The 25,562-nt window shown below is 44.8% G+C and overlaps 1 protein-coding gene across 2 annotated transcripts; it reads right to left on the bottom strand.

Moving 5' to 3' along the window:
• Positions 1-592: 592 nt before the first annotated feature.
• On the bottom strand, positions 593-24,245 carry LRIG2 (leucine rich repeats and immunoglobulin like domains 2). 2 transcript variants are annotated; one of them, XM_066983121.1, is made up of 18 exons: positions 23,982-24,243; positions 19,690-19,761; positions 19,136-19,210; positions 18,514-18,648; positions 17,845-17,988; positions 17,578-17,721; positions 16,749-16,892; positions 16,369-16,512; positions 13,399-13,479; positions 12,507-12,578; positions 12,301-12,369; positions 10,693-10,856; positions 9,321-9,641; positions 8,117-8,398; positions 6,880-7,329; positions 6,241-6,390; positions 4,597-4,878; positions 593-3,972 (listed from the first exon to the last, which is right to left on the bottom strand). In XM_066983121.1, exons 1-18 carry the CDS (start codon positions 24,218-24,220, stop codon positions 3,743-3,745), a joined length of 3,198 nt encoding a protein of 1,065 aa, XP_066839222.1. In that variant the 5' UTR covers positions 24,221-24,243; the 3' UTR covers positions 593-3,742. The 2 variants fall into 2 exon arrangements, with proteins under 2 accessions (XP_066839222.1, XP_066839224.1); XM_066983123.1 differs by lacking the exon at positions 6,241-6,390 and having other exon boundaries at positions 23,982-24,245.
• Positions 24,246-25,562: the final 1,317 nt, after the last annotated feature.

The raw sequence follows: 25,562 nt of genomic DNA, 5'->3' as shown, positions 1-25,562 counted from the left end.
CACCTAGACACAGAAAAATTGGCACCGTTCTCATCTCTCACAGGCAGCAGGTGCCTCAGGTAGCATACACAAGGCACTTGAACCAGGACTGCAAGCAATGAGTTTTCAAGAGAATTGACAACCTAGTAACAAATTCAGATCTCACCTCTGTAACCTTGCCGCAGAATTACTAGTGAACCTATTGAAATATAACATTTTCCTTCCAGACTGCCACTCACCTTCACTCATTTCCTTCCCGCTTGCTCCGTTTGCTCCATGCCTGGGCTGCAGCAGTGCCCATCACTGGCAGAATTAGCCAACAGCCCCATGCCCTGGCGCACAGCCTCTGAGAAAGGGCTGCAAGACCCAGTTCATAATGCCAGCTACCACTTTGTTACCATGTGTGGAAGCTAATTCGTGAGCCAGGCTAAATACCAGGTGCTCTTCCCGTAATGAAAGGAAAGGATTGGTATAATATTCGTGTTAAGAAGACTGGAATCCTACCTGAAACTGCTTTATGAGGCTTACTGCATTTTCTTCCCTACAAAAATTAAGTATCATTGAATAAACACACATTATTTAATCTGCAAACTAACAAAAGTTACAGTGAACGTTCAATGTATATAGCATTTTATTGAATGAAGGTATATTACAATAGACAAACATATATTACACATGCTATACAAAATATACATTCTTATGTGAAAAAAAATATAAATAAACACTAGGAAATAGCAACAGGGAACAAGAGCGTCTTTGCTCATGCTGAACCCCCAGTTCCTGTACCGTTAGTACTTTGGCATTGATTGAAGAAACTGTATTTACTGCAAACAGAATGGCCACTCCGCTATTTGCACCTCCTGGAGGAAAAGGTAAAGAAAAGACACCTGATTTTTTTCTGCAAGTCTGCCTAGTAAGTTTTTCCACAACGTTAAGTACAGCAACATGTTTACCTGTAAATAGCTGCGTGCAACTGGTTTGTGTACTTTCATAGAAGTCAGTGCAGCTTTAGCTCCTAAATTCTTTCAAGAGCTAGGACTTCAGTTTGTTCTGGTGCAGACAGCATCATTTTAAAGCCTTGTTCTGGGCTAAGCACATCTTAATGACCTAACACGAGTTTGATCATACTAGGCAGTTGTGCCTTAAGTACACCTAAGGTTTTGGATGCCCCCCATGCACATCAACAGTTATAATGAGACAGCTGAGAGATCTGTATTAGCTTAACCCCACGGAAGAGAAGGATGAAAGAAAATAAAAGGTAACAAGCATTTGCCAAATGGTGATGGGAGACAAGGCAGCAGTAGTGGTGCTACTTTCTTGCTAGTGGGAAACCACAGCACCGCACATGCTAAGAAGCAACTGTCACATCAGCTTCTGAATATCTGAGTAAAGCAGCAAGCAGCCCAAACGAATGTGTCTTTGCTGCTGCCGTAGTTTCATGACCTGACCTTTCTCATCTGAATTTAAACTGAAAGTTCCTGCAACAGAAACAGGTTTGGATTGAAAATAACCACTAGGTCTTAAATGCTATCTGGGAATGAAAAGCCTGGAGGAAATAAAACCAGGAAGGAACACCCATAAGATTCTTCTTTTAGCATGTATCTTACATGTAAGCCCTTAAAATATTTCAGATGTCAGAGGTCAAAAAGAATTTAACACACCTGTTTCTCCACTTTATCCGAAGGTCAAGGAAAATTAGATCCTCTTCCTACTAAAGCTGCTGGCTACCAAAGCCACCATAGCTGCTTTCAAAACAGGCTAAGAGCCATTAATAATAATTGCTCATTTGCATAGATATGACTACTATTCATGCCCAAAGAGCTGTGGGAAAATAATCACTATTCCCAGCACTTCCTCACTCTTTCACTCAACTAAACCACAGTCTCAGAAGGTTCAGCTGTGATTCTGCAAGACTGCATCTGATAATGCAGTCCCACACCCTTCTATTTAGGAACGGATCAACAGGAAGTCTTACATACTTCTCTTGGGCTTGTCCAAAAAGGTTTTTGTCTCTATAAAAATATACCTTGCAGCTGTTTTCACTTTAGTGCATATCCTATGGCTTGAAAAGATACAACAATGACTAGGAAGAAGGCCCCTTGCTCTTCAAGCCAGGCTATACAGCGTAGCATAGAAGCGCTCTACCTCCGAATGCAAGATACTTGCTGAAAACCCGCTGCTGGTGGGTCATTAACATATTCCACACAAAGACGTATTTTCTTAGAAGAACTTTTCAGGAAGCCCTTGGAAGGTTCTTCCTCCCAACTTTGTCAGCCATGCTCCACTAACAAGTGAAGTTTCTTTGCCTCCTCTGCTTCTCTCAACAAGTACTGGTCTTTCATTAGAGGGGTTCTCTCCCATGTTATTTCATTGCTCACCTGTCAAACACTTACACCTTTTTGCCACCCTGTGGTCTAGGGAACTATTACAGAGTTCAATATGGCAAGAATTTTGCCTGATGTTTTACAAAAGAAAAGGGTGCAAGTGTTTTAAAGTACACGTGCTTCTTGGCTGTGCAGAAGAAACAGAAAATCTAGTGTAGTTCACAGATAATTCATCCAATGCTTCTCCAATTTACCTCATGTTCTTCATCACATTATTCTTTTTAAAAGTTCATTTAACTGTCAGCTATGAAAAATACACATATACCTCTCTGCAACATACACAACACAAAAGCTTTTTAAAGATAAAAGCTTAGATGAACTTCTGAAATAAACCACTCAAAGCTCCCACCTTAAAGCTATTTTAAGAGATGAAAAGAAACATGTTGTGTACTATTTTTTTGTTTGCTATTTACAAAAGCTTCTGAGAAGTTGGATAATACAGCCTGTAGTGTAGGCTAACACCGTTAATGCAGGGTCCATTGGGCTTTATGCTCTGCTAGAAAAGATAGGCAACCTAATATAGAAATTTAAAGGCTCACTCACCACATTAAAGTGTGCCGAACTTGGAATTCTGCTTATCTAATGAAACTGATCAGCTGGCAGTCAGGTCAGCCAAGCTTAATGCGTACAGAGTTGTATGTGACAATGAAATTCATCAATATCACAGTTGCACCACATATCTATAGTAAGTTCACTTCTTTCCAAAACAAAGAAATTTTTGTCCCCCTCAGAAACAAGCTTTCAATACCACAAAAAAAAATATGGCTTGATATGCAGCTGTCAAGACTAACAGTATAATACATACTTTGGCATAATAAAAAATATATTTACATTACAGCCAACACATTTATATGCTTAGTGTATACAAAATATTTATAAATGCAAATTTATTTACAACTAGAGTCCATTATTCATAGGAGAAAACAAGCCCCAAAGTTAGACTGGTAACAAACGCCTGCCAATAGTCTGAGGAACAAAAAGCTGGCCAAGAGTTTTATGCTTACAATTACTGGGGAATTCCATGAGGAGGCCCTGAACATTTGTTTTCAAGCAATGTACTGTGAAATAGCTATGCATTCTTGAGAGATTTTCAAAGCATGCACCAACACAAAGGCTGTTTCCAACATCAGAAGATCCATGTTTTAACACTGTTCTTGTGGATATCACTAATCACCATGTGTACGTCCCACATTCCAATACGGTGAATCCAAGCAAAAAGGGCATGTGCCACCTCCTTCTAGGGAGTCTGTCTTGGTTTACTCAGCCCGTAATTGTAGGCACACGTACAAAAGCATCTTTGGCCTAGGGGTTAGTCCTGAGGTAGTAAATACAAAAAGTCAGTTGGTATGGATTTGCTTCCAAGACTTCATTTTAGTGTCTTACGTGGTTTCGCTATAGTCATGAATGTTCCGTGTCCTATTAAAATCAAAGTTATGTTCACGTAACCTGTGGCAAGGTCGGGGTGAAGCAGCTTGCTCCCGGTCACTGTCAATAATGCCCTCACTTCGAAGAGGTCGTGGGGTCTCACGGGCTGACTGCTGATGCAGGAAGTGTGAATGAGAGAGCGCTAGATCTTTGTTTACTCCCCATAAAGGAAGCTGAAAGGGTTCTGAGGAAGAAAAATTAGCAGATGAACAGGAGTGGGTTCATGATAAATACATTCTAGAATTTAGACAGATTTTTTGAGTTGTATTGCTTAGCAGTAACTGTCTTCCTGAAGTTATTTTCTCTGTTTTTGAGAGCATATTTTAACTGGATACTCTCTCAGCAACCTGTTACAGTAACCAGAAAGCAACATACACCGTTTCAGCGTGAGTTTTTAAAAAGGCTACGTGAAAAAACTCAACATAAACCCAATTAATTTACCAAAAAAATAATTTGGAGCTGTTTGTAACTCAGCCCAGCTCAAACAGAAGGGCCGTTTGAATTTCCTGTGTTAAGCCTTAAATCATGTCTAATAGATGTCCTTGAAGTACATGCAAGGGATCACATTTCACGGGCTTTAAGAGAGGAATTAAGAAATACCATCTTTAGTAACATCACCCGCTTCAACTCTTTGGTATTGGATGCAAACAGAGCTAGCTCTGAGAACAAGTGGTTAACAAACAGATTAATCACTCCACTAACTATGGTATTTGTAAAATTAGCTGTGAACCAACACTGAAAGGCAGCACAACAAGGGCCAGCAACACCAGGGAATACAAAACATCAGAAAGGAAAAGGATATGCTCACCATTAATATGCTGGGAAGAGATTTTCTTCTCACTTATTCTGTCATGGTTGGTAAGGAAGACAGACATGTCTCTGTCTGCTAAAAGATTATCAAGAGTACTGGGTTCATGCTGGGTGCGTGCTGTATACGTTTCCTTAGGCATCTGTACCATGAGATTAGGGAGAGTTTGATCCAGGGGGTCCTCTTCTGTGATGTAGGCATAGGGACAGTACTCTCGTGTCCTGGAGTAGATGTTTGCATTGTCGTAACAGTCTGAGCAGATCACCAATGGCGCTGTACCACCTGATAAACAGTAAGGAAAAACAAAATACTCTCAAAGAGGATAAGGATGCTTAAATTCCATCGACTTTCATGTATTAGGATGATTTCATGATTAGGATGGCATTATAGCAGCACAGTGTGAAAGGCCTCCGTATAAAGTTAACACGGTAACAGAGTATTCAGCTCGACTGTTTACCGAGGAAGTCACATGAGAAATGTTCTGTTTGTCACCATCCGAATTCTCAATAGCATAGCCTTTCAGAAGCTGATTACAAAAAAAAAAAAAACACCACACAAACACAGGAGTGAAAGAATAATCTCATGTTTGCTTTCCTGTTTCAAGGGCAGAAGGGTTCCAGCAGGTCCAACCAGCTTAGGCACCAGGCTGAAACAGTACTGGAATCAAAGCTATCCACACAGGTGTGTGTTGAAAAGTTCACTTTGTATCAGACAAGGCACCTTGGGCTATACCTGTGCTCTGCTATGCTCTGGTCTCAGAGTGGATGATGAAGTGGTTACTGAGACAAGTTGCTTCTCAACTCCTATCCTGATACAGGCTCTAGGGACTGACTGGCCTACAGACTACCGGAATAGATCACGGGATGCATGTGGAAAAACTTGTACTGACGAATCACTTTTGGAAGCCAGGCTGTATAAGGACTGAATGGCTCCTCAGTATTTGTATGGTAAAACATCTCTGTAGACTCAACATCAATATCCTGAAAAGTGTCCAAACAGGGCAGGGAAGTACTGTAGACCCTTTGGTTGTAATCCTAGTCAGCTGACCAGATGTCCAGCAGAGGCAGTAATTTTAGGCTAAGGACAAAAGGTACAGCAAGTCATCTTCCATGCAAACTTTGTTTACACCTCTGTTTCTTATTATTTTTAAGATGCCAAAGGAACGTAGCAGCATAAAAACCTACCTTGACATTTAACCTAGGAATTCTCTAATGGCATCCCTATCTTGCTGGACAGATCACAAACCCTGAAGCAAAGAGCCTCTGGAGGAAAATGTACTACTCTGGGACTTGAAGGATGGCAGTCATGACATCTACATGCAAAGGCACTGAGAGCAGACCAGATGTGAGCCCAGACATTGCTGGACCAAAGCTTAAACTACCTGCATGGAAAGCAGAAGCTTCAATCACAGAAAATAAACAAACACTGGAAGAGAAACAAAAGATGCCTCAAACTCAAAAGAGTCAATGGAAACTTTATGATCAACCTGAATTCTTCTCTAGGAAAAGTGAAGAGCTTTCTACTCTACTAGAGCATTCTTCTCTACTATCCTACATTGTGCAACACTGCTGCCAGCTATGAGGACTAGAGGGTGCACTGGCATCCTGCTGAACTGCAATTGATACATGTGAGGACTTGGCTTACCATCTGTGCCTTTATGCACGTAGCTACCAGCTGGAGGCATAAGCTGCTGATGGCTTCCTGCCTCTGAGTTACTGTAGCCTTCCTGAGGCTCCGACAGAGTTCCTTGAGAGGATAAATAACTGGGAATGTCTGCAGGTAGGTTCATCTCCTCTGCAAGGCAGAATTAACACTGATGACATTAAGAGCTAAGTAGCACCATCGCTATTATGCACATCAACAAAAATATAATACAGAACTTCAGCTCACATATGGTTATCTTTTCTCTACCTCAGTGATCAAAAATCTGTATGTCTAGTTCAAAACTAACAGGGACAGAATAGCTATTTACATACACATTATTCCAGGTCTTGAAAACATTTAAGTTAACTCAAATATTTATTTTCAAATTAGTGTTTTCCCTCGATGCAGAACAAATCTAGTGTGTCAGGAATAAAACAGACTGCTGATACTTAAAAATAAAAACCTAAGCTCGCCTCTTCCCCTAACGGATGAAGCAATTTGAGCAAATCCCTGAATAGATTTTAGAAGGAAATCTTCAATGCTTTGATCTTAGCCAGCTGTAATGAAACCAGAAATATCACCACTCTTAAGTGTTTTGGATTAAAAACATGTCTGAAGCATGTTGATTTGGCACTTTACCTGTGTTAGTGATGCTATAATCCTCATTCTTCCTTCTCATGTGGTAGATCACAATAACCCATACCAGGGAAGTTCCCACAACACAGCAAACCACAACGATAATCACAATGCCTACTGTTGCCCAGCCATCTTCCTCATGGACAATGCCACTCTGGGATGAATCACAATTTGGGGAAGCCAGGACATTTAGGTAAATATGACCACGCTCAGTGCCCAGAGTGTTGGACATAATGCACGTGTACTTTCCAGCATCCTCTAACCCAGCATCCACAATGATAAGGAGTTGATTGGCTGCTGCAAAAAAATGCCGTTCCGTGACTGTCAGAGGCCCATCGTCTTTAGTCCAGTTGAGGCGAGGGGCAGGACTGCCACCAGCTATGCACTGCAGGACAGCAGTTTCACCTCGGGTTACTGTTCTGTCTTCTAGAGGCCTAACGAAGGAAGGAGTTTCTGTAGCAATAGAGGAGGGAAAAAAAAACAGTTGTAAGGTAACTTCACTATGCAAGCACCACTGTGTCACCACTGGGTATTCCATGAGATTTTAAATCTGACTTTACAGCCTGAACATAAACATAAGCAATGAAATACAGGATTCAGGAAATCCTGTGACGTCAGTTATTCTATGGATCACTGCAACAAATGCAAGTACAGCAAACATCCTGAAAACTATGCTAGCCACATTCTGCTTTATGAATTCCAATTCTAAACTTGCCTGTGACCGTAACGTTAAAAGTGTCTTCAAATAAGACTGCTCTCTAGAAGGAACTGTCCTTCCATTATTACTCAGCACGTTTCATGCTGCCTGTGACTAAATTTGTTCCAATACAACAAAAATTCTCATTTACATTGCTGGACTGAGGTATCTCCCTCAATTCTCTCCTGCAAAGATCACACTAACTTCATTGGTCAGCTTCGCTTCTAAAAAGCCTCATTGTTCAGAAATCTTCTCGAGTGCAGCGGTCAAATGCCCCCAAACCCTACAAAGCAGTTAAGAGACGCTGTTCCAGAGGCAGCATGTTTACAGTTTGGCGGGGAGGGTTGCGTGTGGTGCAATCACGGGAAAAGAGTCTCTTGTTCCTTATTACAGAATACCATTAGCATCTAGAGAAAGAAGATACTATGCTCTTTGTATTTTAACTTGATTCTTTAGGACTTAAGCCTGCTACTTACATATAAGCTACACTACCATTGCAGAAGTGAAATGATCCATGCCAGCAGAGATAAGCACATCACTTACCTAACACAGTCAGCGTGGCATTTGCTGACAAACCGCCTGCAGTGTTTTGTGCCATACAGCTATAGATACCCATGTCTTCTATTTTTACATTTGCAATAAAGAACACATCATCCTCAGGCATGACGTGCATTCTCCTCTCTCGTGCAGCAGGGAAGTCTGTGCCACCATCTTTCTGCCAGGAGATCTGAGGAGTAGGGTGGCCCTCTGCAGCACACTCCAGCCGAGCCATAGCCCCAGTACGGATAGTAAGATCCATGGGGGTTTTCAGGAAGGAAGGCAGCTCTGGATCAAAGGAGATACTAAAGCTTTAGTATTTTCAGTAACTGGAAAAAAGCAGCAAAAGCCCCACAGCACAGAATATCTGAAAACAAAAATATGGAATACCTATAGATTTCCCTGGTTAAGGCAGATTCTTAACAGCTACACAAATTTTAGAAGCGGTCACTTCTAAGAGCCTATCCTTCAAATTTAAATATAACACCTATGTTGTTCATTTAAGATGATCTGAACGGTAACATTTCTCATGGGGAAAACACCGGGAAAAGCTTTAGCCTTCTTCATGAGCCCTTTGTCACACTTTTTCTTCACTGGTAATAGGGAAAGCAAACTTCCATCTCCACAGTTGCACCTGTTTTATACAAGCAAAAGCAACACACGCACCTCTGCTCTCCAACACAATGGGGATCAGTGGTCTACTCACTGATGTAAACAGCGCCTTCTCAACTCTCTTAAGTTAAAATAGGGATCCTCTGTTACAGCCAAAAAAAGGGACTTCATGATTTGATTTTTCAGTTTGTTTCCAGTCCCCCAAGTTACTTTTAGTTGAATCTTCCCTAGCTTTACAAACACGTGGGGAAGGTGCTTAGTTATGAAGAGACAGCAGAGGGAGCTTTTAGTTTAAGAGAGTTCTACCTTCATTCAGCCAGATGAACAATTCAGTTCCAGTGAAAGCATGGGAGATATCTGCCCCTTTTCAAAAGTAAACAGAAGGCCTTTCACGCCCAATATCACTTATCTGCTTTATAAAGAGATGTTTGATGCATTTAAATACAATTGAGACACTATTGCAAGGCTATTTTGAGCCAGCTCTATCTGAGAACTAAGGAATTCTAATGGGTTTTATAAATCAAAATGAAAACAGGAAAAACAGACTCATTACACTTCAGGGTAAAAACATTTCTTCTTTGTTACTGTTATTGCTTACCATTAACGGTCAGCTTGGCTTTGTTGGAATAGTTGGAGCCAAAGTGATTGGTGACAATGCACTGATACCTCCCTTCATCAGTGAAGTTCACATTGAAAAGATGCAGGACAGTGGTGTACTCAACAACCTCACCACTTTGCTGCTGATATCTGGCAAAATTCTCAACCTCTGCATCATACAAGACTTCGCTGTCCTTACGCCAGGCTGTGGACATGGGTGAATCACTGCTGCTCACAGCAGTGCAAGTCAGAGTCACATTCATGCCTCGCAGAGCAATCGTGGTCTCAGGATGTACTCTTATCTGTGGTTTAGGGAAATTATCTGAAAAGAAAAGCACCAATATTAGCTACTTTGCTCTCCGACATGCAATTAATATTGCAGGAAAACTCACTGAAAAGACAATGTAAACAGAATGAAACCTGTAGGAACAATATGTGCATCCCAAGCAGGATATCTATGTTATTTCCATATTTTCAAGCTAGAAAAAGGATTAGAACCACAGGCAGAAGTACAGAAAAAGCACTGAGGTCAATACAGAAGCATGATCTTGAACAGCACCCTGCAATTTCTACAACTGTCTAGAACTTGCTCTATTTAGATTACAAACAAAGACCATGCTTGGCTGAAGAACTAGGTTATTTTATGAAAGACTGAAGACTTACTTTCAGAGCGTTTATATATCTTGAAGAGTCTTTAAGTTATACAAATAAAGAATAGCAAGCTAGCAGGTCACACTGAAGTTACCTCGACACCTATTATTTCATCGAAGGCATTCTCACAGGTACACAGTGTTCAGTGTCAGGCACAATGGTGGTAACCTTAGAATAGGGAAGCTGATGCTTGTGCCTACATGATGGTATTGTAGCCTTTGCCACAGAAAGAATGAAAGAATTATGCATACACAAGTAACAGTTGTTAAACTGTTCATCTGGAAAACAGAACACCAGACTATTTCCAGGCCTGCCAGAGACTTCACACCTGATTCTGTGCAAAGAGTCTCTCAGTTTTCCATCTCACAGTTTTGTTACAGAAATAAATAGGCTTATATTTGAGACTGTAGTGGCACAGAGACAGGTAAATGTTACGGATATGGAGCATCAGAAAATATACCAGAGTATTAAATATCCTAGCCTTGCTGGTAGGGACAGGAACGAGTAAGAAAGTGCCAAATAGCTCTTATAAAGAGAAAGACATTCGTAGTCAGGAAGAATGGAAACATGATCAGTTTTTAACAGTAATCTAAATGAAAAACAATGCAGTCTTACAGAATTAAAGACCAAGCACCTGCAGCTGTGTTACAGCTGGGTTCCAGAAAGGTACCTGCACAGATTTGCGTTATGTTTTGATATCAAAATTCATTAAAAATACAAACCACAGACAAAGTCATCGGGGTCCACGCTGAGAAGGCTTTGTCCTGCTAACCATTCAGGATGAGCACAGCTAACATTTACAGCCTGCTGTAAATGACTGTCAGTGAGCCACTGTGGCAGCCATTTCAACTGGCAATCACAAAGCAAGCTGCTAGTGTTCAAAAGTCTGCAGAAACAACGCAAAATGAAAGTGCGATTAAAGTTTATGTATTTCACAGTCCTACATGTGATTTCACTAAGCAAAACAACTTTAAAGCATGTATTTCCAGAAATTACAAGATTTACAGTATTCTTTTATGCCCATGGGTGTTTACTATACCATGTTAGTCATATATGCTATAAACAGTCCAGGAAAAAAAAAAAAACTTTCCTTCTACTATCAGTGTTAAAACCTTACATTTCTTTTTAATTCTAAGGAAATTAGCCTTGGATCTGCAGCTTCTAAATATATATGTATGGTCTCTCTTTAAAGCAATTAAAAAACCTGTAATACTGCAGAGCAGCTCTGTATCTCAAACTAGACACATTATGAAATGAGTCTAAGTCTCAATATTCGTTTTCATACCAGCTAATAAATATTTAAGAACTAAAGTGATTTGTTTCACAGAAGCATCTGCTGCAGATTGTTTTCTTCTCTGCTCCACATGAAAACTGAGGAGGGAGAAGAGGAAACAATGACAGGTCAACTTTTTCCTCACTGCCTGCTTTCAAAATTTCTTAAATATTATATAGGAACATAATTGATTAGAGAGAAAGTACAGTATTGTAACAAAAAGCGATCTTCCACTTAGATGAATCTGATAGAGCTGCAGTGAGAGAGTAGAGGCACACAAACAAGCCAGAACTCTAAGCTGCTGTTTGCCCATACATACCAGTGATTTCTCACTTTTAAGATAAATAAGAAAATCCAATGGAAGTCTTGTCTTTAACACCTAAAACGTGTCTCATCGCCTTCCTCCTCAAACTGTCAGACCTTGCAGACTAACAGTCCATATGGCCAAGATTATCTAACTGGATAACAGTTTTAAAACAGATTATATGATATTCAGAGACCTTATCTCACAGAGACGACTGTGTTACACTAGGATTAGTCTTGGGCGTGAAGGTCACTTCACATAATACTTTACATGTCTGAAGATCACAAGTCTCTAGCAGCTTAAGCATCTGCTGAGCAACTAAAAGTTGTTGTCGAGCTTTGATTTTTAAGGCCTTTCCCTAGGCAAAAAAAGGGAACAACAAAAACGTAGGGTTTGTTAAACCCCCTGAAAGACTCTTGATGAATCATTTATGTTCATTGTCTAAATACTAGTGTGTTCGGAGTTTGCTGCAAAATTTTAAGATACAAAAACTTACGGTTCACTACGTCAAGAAAAAAATCCTTTTCTACTAAATTGCAACTAAGGAAATGGATTTTCATATTTTTATCAAACCTCAAACCAAACCAAGTATACTGCCGATACCTTTTAGTTGATAATTTATTAGCTTTGTTTTACATATTTCAGGATGAAAATGGGATGCACTACAGTCAACTTCAGCTAATCCTGCAACAGCTGAAGGATTCTTAACACGGTAAGAATTGTACAGAATCTGTAAAGAACTGTCAAACTTACAGCTCCTTCAATTGAGCCTGTGCAAACGCATTTTCTTGGATGGACATTACTGCGTTGTTGCTTAAATCTCTGCAAGTTAAGCAAAGAACAATAACGTAAGTGTAACTTCATATGCTACCTTCAGTTTAATTCCTGAATATTTGAGAGAGAATACAAGGCTGAAGTTGATAAACAACTAGGAGTTCTACACAAAGCAGAGTACTTACAGATGTTCAAGTCTTTCAAGACCAGAGAATGCTTTCTTCATAATTGATTTAATCTGGTTTCCTTGCAAGATTCTGAAAGACAACCCCCCCCCAAACCCAACAAGCAGCTTGAATGTCAATATGAGCTCATAAGACAGACATAAAAAGTTTTCCTATGATGTTTAACTAAAGTTTTCTTCTTTCTAGAAGAGATGAATGACTGAATACCATTTTCTGAGCTTGAAGGCTCATCTAATTTTCTTATGGATAGTGTTTCTTTTCCATCCTTAACTTTGAGATCTGGGTCTGAGATGGGCCAGAAGATAACTCAAGCCAGCAGAATGGAAAAGCGATAAACAGAACTTGGGAGCAGAACAATAATATCCTAATACCAATGTGCCACAACCACATTAGTTCCTGAGACTGCACACTCATACTATTTGTTATAAACAGCATCTGTAGTTCCACAGGATTGCATAGCTTCCTGCAAAGCACACAGCACCGGATACAAAGTGCATAGCCAAAGTACTGAAAAGCTGCTAAATCAATATTGTCTCATATTTGGACACCCCCCCCTAAGAAACAGTAACTTTTACCAAACTAAAGCAAACAAAAGTAACAGTCACCATACAAGACCGTGCTGTTCTAATAATAAATGCAGTCAAATATTCATGCTTAATTTCTTCAATATGGTCCCATAAAATGATCCAGTACTACTACACAGATCCAATGCACGAACATGGAACCCAAGCCTCTGAAGGTCATAGCATGGAAGGGGAAATACACTGACTACAGCTGCCAATTAGAAAGTCTTTCTGCCTCATATCATTGATTTCACAATTAATATTTTGCATTTTCCCTCTGTTCTGTTTGCCTGAGAAGTACTGTCATTACAACGTTTTGTAATACATACAGTTTATCCAGCCTGCTGAGTCCTGCAAACGCTTCATTTGCATCTTCTATGGCCCATGAGATCTCATTGTTCCTCAAGTCCCTGCAGGAGCAGAAGAGCCTGATTACAAACCTTGCAACATCATTGCGACCACTGCTTGTGCTTAGCTATGGAAGAGAACCTACTGTTATTTATGCCTGGTAATGGTGTTCTGGGTCAGGCACCCGAACAGGCTCCCCAGGAAAGTGGTCACAGCACCAAGCCTGCCAGAGTTCAAGAAGCGTTTGTACAACGCTCTTAGACACGTGTTTTAATTTTTTAGGAAATCCTGTGTGGAGCCAGGAGTTGGGAGTGATGATTCTTGTGGATCCCTTCCAACTTGGGATATTCTATGATTCTATGGGACAGTGTCACCTGGAAGGTCTCAAAACTTGTATAAAACTGTGTTTGTCAGAAGATGACTATTCCATTTCAGAGATGCAAGGGAAAATAGGATTGTTCGAGATCAATGCCTCAGACAGAACCACAAACAAATTCTGAAGTACAAATTCTTGATGTGGTATTAAAGGAAAGACCCAGTCTGACTCGCAATTGTCATGTGATGGACTGTTTACCAGAAGCTGGGAGAGGCTCCTGAAGCAAGTTGGTTCATGTAAGCGAATTAACCAATACACTAGCAGCATTAATCCTCCTGAGTAACAGGCTTATAATAGCATTAGCATATTAAGAGATTACACACAGGTTATAGTGTAAGGCTGCCAAGCACAATGTAGTAGGTTTTCAGAATGAAGTTGATATTCTGCTCACAGATCTTGTTAGCAGCTAATGGGATTTCTGTTTGACCTCTGCATAGCACTTCTGCCCCTCACACAGAACAGTGGCCTAAGCAGAAAAAGCAATATAGCAGCACTGTTTGTAGAGAATTACACGCTTTTTAGAGAGAAGGTGAAATAAATCCAACAGTATTTTTAGCTGGAATAGCATGGATTGAGCAAAGAGTTTCTGATAAAGCCAGTTTTCATCTGGCTTAATACAACCACACATAGAATTGCAGGCACTTGTGTGTTTAAAGGTACACTGATGAAAAGTAGTCTACGCTGCGCTTTATCAGATATTATATGGATCAGCTTGATAAAGCTTCTGAAGAAGTTATGACACAGAAAGCTAACTACCTATACAATTGTGTGTGTCATCTCATAGAAACACTTCTTTTCTTGTGCTAGTGGTGGAAAAATGCAGCATCTACTTTTCCTTGAGTGAGATTGTAAAATGTGTAGATTACTATTCTGGGAGAGACTGGGATCAACCTCCAGGATGTCATCAGTGGTAACACGTTGTCATTTTTTTCTTACTTTCAAAGACAGAATGCTTGTTTTTAATACCTCGGAGGAGACATTTCCACAATACGTGTACTTTAAAGATTAGGACAAAAAGAAAAGAGTGCTTGTAATTCCACAATTCATGTATTGCAAGGATCGGAATACAGCCCTGAAGCTTGCTCACGTTAAGATTTTTCCTCTTTGAAAAGTATTCAGCTTAATGTACTGGACACTGAAATCATCTACCGAGAAAAATGACGAGATGAGTAACATGCCTAATTTATTTCCAAGTTGCTTGCTCTTGTGATTTAAAAGTAGTTTCTATAATTCTCTCCAGGTCTGCTTCAGAGTTTTAGATTGTGAATGCATGAGTGGTATCAATGCCAAGCTAAAATATTACGAAGTAATGAATGTTTTTAAAATTTAGAACTTCAAATCTTCAGTGCTATCCTTTGATACACCTTCAATCTTTTGCTCTTATTACCTTGTGGTTTATATACAGTTTTTACAGTTTGTTCTAAGTTATTAAAGCTACCTTGCAGAACAGTGACAGGAGCTGAACATACAGAGAAATACTTATGTCAGCCTCAGCACGGAAACAAATACTATACAGGCAACAATGGAAGTAAGCCGACAGCACCACAGTATCTAGTTCGAAGTGTTTTTACATTCAACTACTCCAACCACTTAGCCAAGCGAGTGAGCAACCCAAAAGAAAAGCCCCTCATTGTGTGAGTGGAGGAGTTGGCTCCTTATGCTTGGCTGGGCACGAATGCTTGGAGCTTTGTTCATCACCACTGCCCTCTGTCCTGCACATTCCAGCCCTGAAGCAAACGGCGAGCTTTTCAACTGTTTGTCGCCCCTCAGGAGCCCAGGAAAACCTACTAATTAATCTGCTCTTGTTCTTCTTCATCCTACTCTAGATCTAAGAAATTAGTTTTAATTATTCCATTAAAAGGTTGCATTAAGGCTAACAGAATATGACCGCTTACATAAGTCTGATAAATTTGCTTATTTAAGCATTTATTTAATGAACTGACAGAGGGGCTATAGACTTTCACTCCTTTCTCAGCCACCATTGTTCAGGATGACTACAAGTTTTCAGATCTACTTGGGAAGTGTTTTTATTATTATTAAAAGCCAGGATTGAGTTTTCTAAAAAAAAAAAAATATTGAACGGCTAGAGCTGGTAACAAAAGTCCTGACAAAAGCAGAGCTGTGCCTCAGATGGCGAGTAATCCTACTCCTCTCCTACACCCTGTGTGACTTCCGCTCACGTGCAGGGTGGGCTAAACAGCACCTTCTGTGACTAGCAGGATTCACAATGTGGTTTGATAGTTATCCAACCTTGAGAAAACCACCTCGAATAAAGAGAGGTCCAGACTGGCATTTCTGCAAGCTGACTATCCACACCTTCTCAGAACTGGTAGGATATGCAGCTGAGTGCTTAAGGTCACTAAACCACTGTTTCTCATCACCACACTAAGCCAGAATTCTGTTATCTCAGCATACCAAATGATGGTCAGCCCCTGCCATACCTGAAGGCAGGACAGCATACACCAACGCCAAAACAATGATTTCGGACCATGCCGAGTGCAACATTCATCATCATTACTTCCAAAAGTGTTGCTGCATTAAATTGAGATTCTAGCTAGAGGTTTTCTGTACTTACAAGATTTGAAGATTCGTCAGACCTCTGAACACACCATCAGCAATATGACTAATGCGATTGTCACCCAGGTTTAGTTTCTCCAATAAACCAAGTCCCACGAAGGCAGATTCCTTGAGGCGAGTTAGCTGGTTGTACGACAAGTCTCTGAAAATATTGAACAAGACAAGTGGGGGGATTAATACTATCGAACTTGATTAACTATGGAATCTTGATAAATTTCTACTAGAACACTTATCAGAGAAGTAAAACACACAGCATTACCATGGGCCTAACACAGAAATTGAGTACTTCTCCCTCAGTAACTCACTCTTACTATGTACTATCCAATACGTTACTTGCAACATTACAAAATCCCCACTGAAAAGCAGCCCAGGACTTACAGCTCAGAAAGTCTTTGGCAGAACTCCCATGCATCTGGACTGATCCTGTTAATGGCATTCTGGCTAACTTGGAGTTGTTGCAATGTCCGCAGACCATACAGCCAGCCCTTGTTTATTTCTGTTAAGTTATTATGTTCCAGTTCTCTAAGGAAAATAGATGGAAAAACATTTGCAAAACAGGTAATAAATGAAAGCATATTTACAAAGTTTTACCTAGTGGATATTGAAATGATTTACTAACATTAAGCCTTACAGAACTTGAAATTCATGATTGCATTCGTTCCATGGAAACCAAGAGTGAATAAAAGTACACAAAAAATCCAGCAGCAGAAGTGAAATTGTAGTTTGTCCTAGAAGATTACTTTTAAAAAACAACTTTTGCTAATGTTGCATTGCATACCCCTGTGCTATGTCAAGACATTACCTGATAAAGAACCATCCCACACTACAGAGAACACAAATGCTTTCTTGCAAAGCAAGAAGTGCTGAGTTTTGACTACTCCTGTATTTGCTATCCTACTGGTACTAAAGTGGAAAAGCAATTCAACTAAGCATGCTAAAATCAGAAAACTGAAAAATATTCACAAGTACACAAAAAAAGCTATCGACAGTGACAAAGCGTTCTTGATCACCAAGTGGAAAGAAGGTGGAGAGACACAGTATCTTTACACCTCTAAAGTAACCAGATGTGATATCAACATAATGGGAAAACGCAGATCTATAAACTCTCATCTTGTGGCACTCATCAATATTTCAGCAGTCTCAGTGTGAGGGTAACAATACAGGACATTACCCTACACAAAGAAATTCCAGGACTGGGTATACTCACAATTCTTCTATGTTATTCAGGCCAAAGAATGCTCCATCCATTAGTCTGCTAATCCCGTTGCGTTGCATTTTTAAAGATTTTAGGGACTCCAGTCCTTGGAATGTAAGACTTTCCACTATTTTAATCCTGTTCCTCTTCAGTTCCCTTATATAAAGATGTCAGTAAAATATTAAGATGTATTTAATAAGCAACATTTTGTGACCATCAAGAACACATACTGAGATAGCGTAAACACTATCTTTTTAACCTTTCAAGACTGCTACTTACAGAAACTGCACATGAGGCAATTTGAAGATCTTTGGTGGGATCACGCTAATCCTATTTCTGTTCAGCTTTACCACTATTAGAGAGCTAGATAAATTATCAAGACAGCCTGCTTCTAGGGTAGTTATTCTGTTGTTACTCAGATTCCTATGGAAGAAGAGGAAAAAGGCCTTTCAGAATGTGCAATATTTTATGAACAAAACTGCACAAGCACGTTGGAGCAACCACTTATTACTAGAACTCAAGTTCCTTGTGAAGTCATATCAGAAATCTGAGTCCTAGCATAACAGAAAGCTGCATGATTTTTTTCCCCAAAATAACCCATGGTAGGAGCTGATTTTGACTGCATGCCATGCTTCAGTTAGACATGGTTAAGACAATGTCAACACGAATCTACACAAGATGAGCTGAAACCATTCCACGTCCCTGCGGGCTGAAGTGCCAGCACTTTGGTAACAGCAGTTATTGTTTTCCATACTACCTGAGGAAAAGCAATACGGATTGCTATGAAAAGTATTTAATTTCAAGCACATTTGTAGCTACATTGAGTGCTCCTAGCAGTTCAAAGCCACACAAGGCAGCCTGCATTAAGACAGTAACTTAGAGTAGATGAGGTATTCAACAACGTTGAAGAAACAGGAACCCCAGCCATGGCAGACCACTCATACTTACAGGTACTTTAGTTGCATCCGTGGAAAAGAAGCAGCTTTAATTTCTGAGATAAGATTAGAACTAAGATCTAGATTTTCCAATGAAAGGTAAACTTGGAGTTGCTCAGCATTTATTTCTGGAATGGTATTGTGTACCCTGAAAAACACAAGCAACAGAGATGGTTACCAAAACATCCCATCCTTCACACCGCATGGCTATACAGCTACAGGATTCTGTGTATCAACATCACCAGTGAGTCTCTTACGCTGGAAGTGTAGCACGCACTGCAGAACATTAATTCTTAAAGCAATACTGAAAATCCAAGACCGATTTGCCGCTCTGACATACAAATAGATTCAAGTTCTGGGGACTGTAACGGGGCTGTATCTCATGGGAACTGTCAGTGCTAGACTGAATCCCTCCCCTTCAAAGCTGCCTGTCTTGGTGGACTGCATTTTATCGATAATTTAGGGTGACTTGATTGTCTAACTGATTTGTATTTCTTTAAAGAGTGCTTACATATTCCCTAAAGCACTTTAGAGGAGTAGCATTTCAGACGAAAGAAATTACACTTTCCTACAACTCGACAGCAAAATTCTCACTTTTGTTAAAACAAGAAAAAGGCAGACAAGCTGTTACTTACAATGAGAGAAGAGTTATATTTGAAGTTGTTTCTCCAAAATAAGGAATTTCACTTAGCTCATTGTAATTCATTTTCCTTAAAGAAAAGTTAAAAAAAAAATCTTTACTGACACCTCTAAGAGAAAAACCCTTCTATATACAGCAGAAAACTCATATCACAAGACATTTAACAATTTAATGTTAATAATAGTTGTTGACAAAACAGGTTGTGTAAGAGCTTAAATCCTAATAACTTGAAAAACGTAACAGTGAAGCACACAAGTTTTTACCATTTTTAATGGTTACTATTACTTCTCTTTAACTTCAGACCAGCCATAGTGAAAACAAACAGCTCATTTCTTTTTAACATATTGGCCTGCTAAACTTTTATGAAAAAGCATTCTGCACACAAAACACCAGTTTTACATAAAATTTGCTGCCAGCAAAGCATCCATTTTTAATTAACTAGCATCAAATATTTTTGCAAGTCAGACCAGACAGCGAGATATGCAATGAAGTGTACTAATCAGAATCACGGAGGAAATCTTCAGTTTATCGTCATAAAAACCAACTTACACTTCTTGTAGCGTGCGAACAGATAAATCAATGCTCCAGTTGGACGACGACAGATGATTATGACTTAAATCCCTAGAGGAAAAAAAAGAGAAGTCATTCTAGAAGTTATTCTAGATGGCACTCGGTCCAGCAAAACAACCAAGGCCTTTTGACGCCTTCCTGGCACTAGCCCAGAACAGAGATGAGTCCCAGACACTTGTGCCGGCAGCCCCAGCATCTCTGTTTGCTGGACGAGGCCCGACTCCGAGACGGGGCCCGCGGCACGCTGCCGATACCCCCGCCGCAGGGAGCACGCTGCCGATACCCACACACGCACCTCAGCACTGCCTAGGAAATCAGGGAGCCCGCCTGCGGCGGCGAGCTGTGCCTATCGGCGCGGCGCCACGCTGGCCACGCCACTTGCAATCCTCACACCACGCGCGGGGCTACAGCGAGCTGTTTCCAGCAACAGCTGTTCGCCTCCTGATTAATTCCTCCCTGGTGCAGCCCTGTGGCAGGGATTCTCTCTCACGACCACGGACGTAACAGCGCGCTCGCATCGCGGCTGCTTTTATCATCGTCAGACAGGGCTGCGGTTACGCCGACACAGGAGACAGTTATCCTTTAGGAACAGAACTGCCACGGATCTACTAAAAACACTAAAATGTAACCGGCCACAGTCAGAAATATTTCCGCTGACGAGCAGGCCCAGTGACAGCACCACGGGCGCAGCCGCTCCTGCACTCTGGACCCGGGGACAACTCCACCTACACCGAGATCCGGCGGGACGCGAGGCTCTCCGGGAACGACGATGGGGGGGAGAAAACAAAGCCTGCAATGCCCCTGCTGAGGAGGGGGTCCCAGCACGGATTCAGCCCTCACTGGGCACAGCGAGCGTCCGCAGGGTCGGCACAGGAAGGCCTCCAACGGGGGGCGGCCCAACGGGGGGCTGGGGGCTGCGGGACCCTGCCGGCCACCGGCCGGTCCGCGGCGGACCCAGCGGAGACACAGTTCTAGCAGGGAATTACTAAAAACTTGGGAAATTGTAAGATATATCTCTATTGCGCTCAGCAGTGGCTCAAGTAGCACAGGAATAGGCGAAAGTTTAAGGTGGTTCCTGGCTTTGACTTCAAAAAGGTCAGAATTTTGAAGTCCTGCTGCCTGTATTTGCTCAAGATTTGCAGTTTACACTTAAAGAACCAGCGACATACAAGCCAAAATTCAGTTACAAATGACAACAAGAAACCACATTTTAATTCCCACGGGGTTTAATTGGGTCATTATGGTAATGCAGCAACCTGTTCTTCTAAGACAGTTTTTCAGCATGTCAGTTATTTCTCCATGAGGCCGCTGCCTGGTGCCATCCTCAGAGAAACGCGCCCGTTCTGCACTGCAACAAACGAAACACCATCGTGAACAGGATCTAAGAGATGCCCAACTGTACCCCAAAAAATCTAAGCTAATGTAAGCCAGAAAGTCAGCCGACCACATGAAGATCTGCTCCTGTCCCAAGTCACCCTTTTCCAGAAGAAACTTTCCTACCACTATCGCACCGCAGGAGCAAAGGGTGCCTGAGGTGCCCCGAGGGAACCTAAAAAGCAGGGACAACCGAAGTGAGTAAAGCCCGAACGTCACTTAACAGCCACAAACCGTTCCAGCCTACGTAAGCGATAAAGCAAGCAGGCACTGAGGAGAGGTTCAGAGATGTGGCCACACGGACTCCCGGATCCAGGCTGAACTAGTTCCCTCTTCCTGTAGCTCTGGACGATGTCCTACGGCTTCGCAGAGCCACAGCCTCGCAGTGGAGAGGCCGTGGTGCACGGCTGCGGCCCCGGTTCCTCCCCGGTGCCGGGGACCCCCCCGTCCCCTAACGCAGCCCGCCCATCCCGGCACCACGCGTCCTGTCGCAATGGCAGCCAACGCTTTCTTCCGTGACCACCCCTAACGCCCTGGTCAATGAGTCTGCCAACAACCAGGTACCCTTCCAGAAGCCTACTGCCTTAAGAGGAAATCAGAGATTAGGATTTTAATTTAGAAAGCCCAGGAAGAGCACGCCCCAAGTACTGAACACGTTTGGACTACGCCATAGTTTTCATTAGGTCCTCTTTCAAGAAGTTCTGTACGTAGTCCATACCTAAAACAGCTCTGGTGTTATTTGTATCTCATTACTGTTCCTGATGCTTTCCTTTTTGAAGTAGGACAATGGATAGCTAAATATTAAATGAAAAACATTGAATGATCGATCTATAAACATAAAAAAAAAAATCAGACATTCACATGGCTAAGTTTTCTGCTTTCATACAGAACCAAATTCCCATGTCCTGAAAAAGCAAAAAACCAAAGCAGCCCTGTCATTCTAAAAGCACTTGGACTTTTACTGCGAGGCCCGCGTTACAGAAGATGTAGAGCAAACATGCAAAACTTGTATTTTAGAGACTCATCTGGTATTGTATATAAAATCATCTAAACATTCATTTTGAGCTGAACTGGTGTTCATCTCTCACGTAAATAAAACGGAACCCAGACAGCAGATTGATTACCGCGTGCCTAGCCCCGGAGAAGGACGGTAACTCAGCCCAGCTGAGCACGGCCGCGTCCCCCCCACGTCCCCGGGCAGGACAGGTGCTACTGCAGCCACCCAGCAAGCCGTCCGCGCTGAGAAGTACACAGGCTAACCAAAACGCACCGCTGCAAATGGAACTGTTACTGACTTTATGACTGTTAACACGCAGACACACCAAAAAGGGTTTGCTGGCTCCCTGACTTCTCTACACTCTTCACCACCCTGCAGGTCACCCACAAAGCATACGCATTTCAGCAGGAAAAGTGCAGTTGCCTGAATACTTTCACTACGAAGAAGAGCTCTGAGGGTGCTTTCCTGGCTGTAACAGCACAAACCACCACCACGCTGGTAACATCAGCTGCAAGGAGCTTAAGAGTTATGAAAAACAAGATTTTTCAGTCCACGAAGTTAGGTGAAGCGAGAACTGAGAGGGAAAAGCCCATCAGGGACTTTTTCATGTGAGGGGAAAAAAAAAAAAAAAGCTTTGATTAATTTTAAACAGCTTTTATGTATTACGGCTTATTTAAAGTCAGAACTGCTAGAGCTGTCTTAGGGAAGAAAAAATTCCCCCCCCCCACATGCTTCGTGTGCCAAAATCCTGAAAGCCACAACAGAGAATATACACTTAATTATTGTTTGCAGCATATGGCAGATTGCATAACTTAGCACAGCGCCAACACCACTTCTTCCCATTGCAGTTTGCGCCAAGCCATTCGAAACGCACCCTCTATTGGCTTGGAGAAAGATACGAGCGCTCCGAAGCTTGGAAACTCGCTCTCAAATACAACAGTTATCGGTTTGCCTGTTAGCCACCTGATGAACTTCCAGCCTACCTGTCCAGGCCCTGACAAGTGCTACGTTAAGATATCCTCGTACCTTTCTAACGTGAAATATTTTAAATGACAAATTAACTGCATTTCTGTGCTGAGCTATACGTTTCCTCCTCAACGTTTCTGATTGTTTATCGTATGGGGAAAGAAGAGAACTACAAAACCAGAAAGTGGCAATAAAGTGACAAACTCCCTTATGCGTGCCCAGCTTTTATTATAAACCAGACTCTTAAGTCCTGCCAAAAGGGAGTCCTGCAGGTACCCAAACACTGCCTTCTACGCTCCTGGGATCTACCAGGCCAGTTCTTTACGTTGCCCTGGAGCACCGTCCTTCCAGCCTGCTGCAGGACAGCTACGGACTGGGAATCACGCTGGCTCCAAGAGGGGCTGGGGACTCCTGTGAGCAGAGGGGGATCTGAACACCCCCGGGGCACAAACCGGCGGCGAGTGCTGAGTAACGGCCGGGGGCACCCTGCGCCGGCCCTGGGGGACACCGCTCAGCGCGGCGCCGGTCACCCCTGGCGCTGAGCGAGGGCTGCCACCCGCCTCGGGCTGCTGTTTCCCTTCCCGAAGCAGCAGCGGCCGCAGAGCCCAGGGCAGCCCGCAGGCTCTCCCCGAGGGAGGCGAGGCCCAGGCCGCCCGGCAGCGGCGGAGCTCGGGGCCGGGCGCTGCAAGGCGCGGCTCGAGGCGCCGCCGGCAGGGGCCGGGAGGGGCCGAGGCCTGCGACGGGCCCGGGGGCACCCCGAGCCCCGCTCCCGCCCCCCGCCGCTCCGCCGCGGGCAGAGCCGTGCCCCGGGGCCGCTCCCGCCCCGCCCGCCCGCCGCCCCGGGAGGCGGCCGCAGGCCCGTTAGGCCCGGCCCGGCCTCGCCTCGCCGCCGGGCCCCGGCCGGTCCCGCCCCGCCCCGCGGCCCCCGACTCACAGCGCCGTGGTGCCGGCGGGCAGCGGCGGGATCCTGCGCGGGCCGGGCCCGCCGGGCAGGCGGTGCCGGCTGCAGTCCAGCAGGCCGCGGCGGCAGGAGCAGGGCGCGGCGCAGGGCTCGGCGGCGGCCCCCAGCGCCCCCAGCGCCGTCGCCGCCGCCGCCGCCAGCAGCAGCAGCAGGGGCACGGCCCGCGGCAGCGCCCCGCGGGGGGGCCCCGCGCCCGGCCCCGCGCCCCGCATCCCCCGGCACGGCGCGGCCCGCACCGCTCCGCCCGCCCCGCCCGCCCCCCGCGTCACCGCGCAGCGCGCCGGGGGCGGGGCCGGCGTGTGGGGGCGGGGCCAACGGAGGGGGCGGGGCCGACGGACGCCCCGCCCCCTGGCCGCCGCCGAGCGGCGCAAGGCGCAGCCGCCGCCGCGGGGACCGGGCGGGGGCGGGGCCGTGGCGGGGCCGGGGGCGGGGCCGTGGCAGAGGCCGCTGGGGGGGCGGTGGGCGGGCTGCCCGTGGCTGCCGGGTCCCCGTGGTGCTTGGTGCCGGCGTGCCCGGTTCCCGGCGGTGCTGGCGGTGCCGCCGGCTCCCGGGGTGCCCCGTGAGGAGCCCCGCTCGCAGCCCCCGCGCAGACGCAGCCCCCGCAGTCTCCCCGACCGCGGCTCCCCGCCGTTCGCCTTTCTGAGCGCGGCGCCGTGGCGGCCCCCATCGGCACGTTAATGGGGGCCGTCCCTCACTGCCGGGCCGCTCCCCACGCCCGCTGTGTCCGGGGGCCCTGCCCTCCCGCCGGGCTCCCTCCGGCTCTCCCAGCGCCCCGGCGGGCCCCCCGAACCCCCGGCGCCGCCGTGGCTGCGGCCGGGCGCGGCTCTCCCTGTCCCCGGCCGCCCTGCCGGGAGGGCTCAGCCTGCGCCGGGCCGGGCCTTGGCCGCTGGATGGCACGCGAGCCCCGGCGGAGGAGCCCGGGCCGGGCCTGGGGCGCTGCGCAGCGCGGAGCTCTGGGCCGGGGGGGGCCCGTACCGGGGGGGGCCCGAAATGCAGCGCTGCGGCTTCGCCCCGGTGCCCCTCCGGTCCCCGGGTACCCCGGCCGTGCCCGGGAGGGGAGCGGGCCGGAGGTTGGGGGCGCAGGATGTCGCCCTGCCGCCCTCAGCCCCGTCGTTCTCAGCGTCAAGGGGAGCTGGGAGAGGAAACGGGGGTTAAGGAGGTGCCGAGCCCCCCGCTGCTGGAGGGAAGACGAGGAGGGAGGGGGCAGTACTGGCCTTCCTGGGGTGGGCGCGGGGGGGATGCAGCAGGGTCCCCTGCGGGGTGCGAGAGGGACGGCGGGGTGTCCCCCCGTGTGCCGCCACGCGCACGGCGAGCGGTGACAGCGAATCCACGGGATCCTCAGGCGATGGTGTGTTCAGGCCAGACTTTGTGAAAATTTGAAAAAGATGCAAGTGGCTTGTAGGGCCTGGCCTGAGAAGCCATGGGGAGGCCTGGCACTGCGGCGGGGGCTCCCTCACGCACAGACCCGCCCTCCTGACGGCATGGCGCTGGCCAAGGAGCGAGGCCGGGCCACAGGCTGGGGGCTCGGCGGGGCGGCCCCTTCTCCTCCAGCCT

Source organism: Anser cygnoides, chromosome 25, assembly GCF_040182565.1.
Source record: "Anser cygnoides isolate HZ-2024a breed goose chromosome 25, Taihu_goose_T2T_genome, whole genome shotgun sequence".
NCBI lineage: Eukaryota > Metazoa > Chordata > Aves > Anseriformes > Anatidae > Anser > Anser cygnoides.
This window is presented reverse-complemented; position numbering and strand designations above follow the sequence as displayed.

Excerpts from the sequence above, each read along its gene's own strand:
- LRIG2 (XM_066983121.1), bottom strand. The coding sequence starts at position 24,220 with ATGCGGGGCGCGGGGCCGGGCGCGGGGCCCCCCCGCGGGGCGCTGCCG. Across the intron at positions 16,513-16,748 it reads TGCCAAAGACTTTCTGAGCT|AGACTTGTCGTACAACCAGC; the intron begins GTAAGTCCTGGG and ends CAATATTTTCAG. Across the intron at positions 4,879-6,240 it reads CGTGCATAAAGGCACAGATG|GTGGTACAGCGCCATTGGTG; the intron begins GTAAGCCAAGTC and ends ACTGTTTATCAG.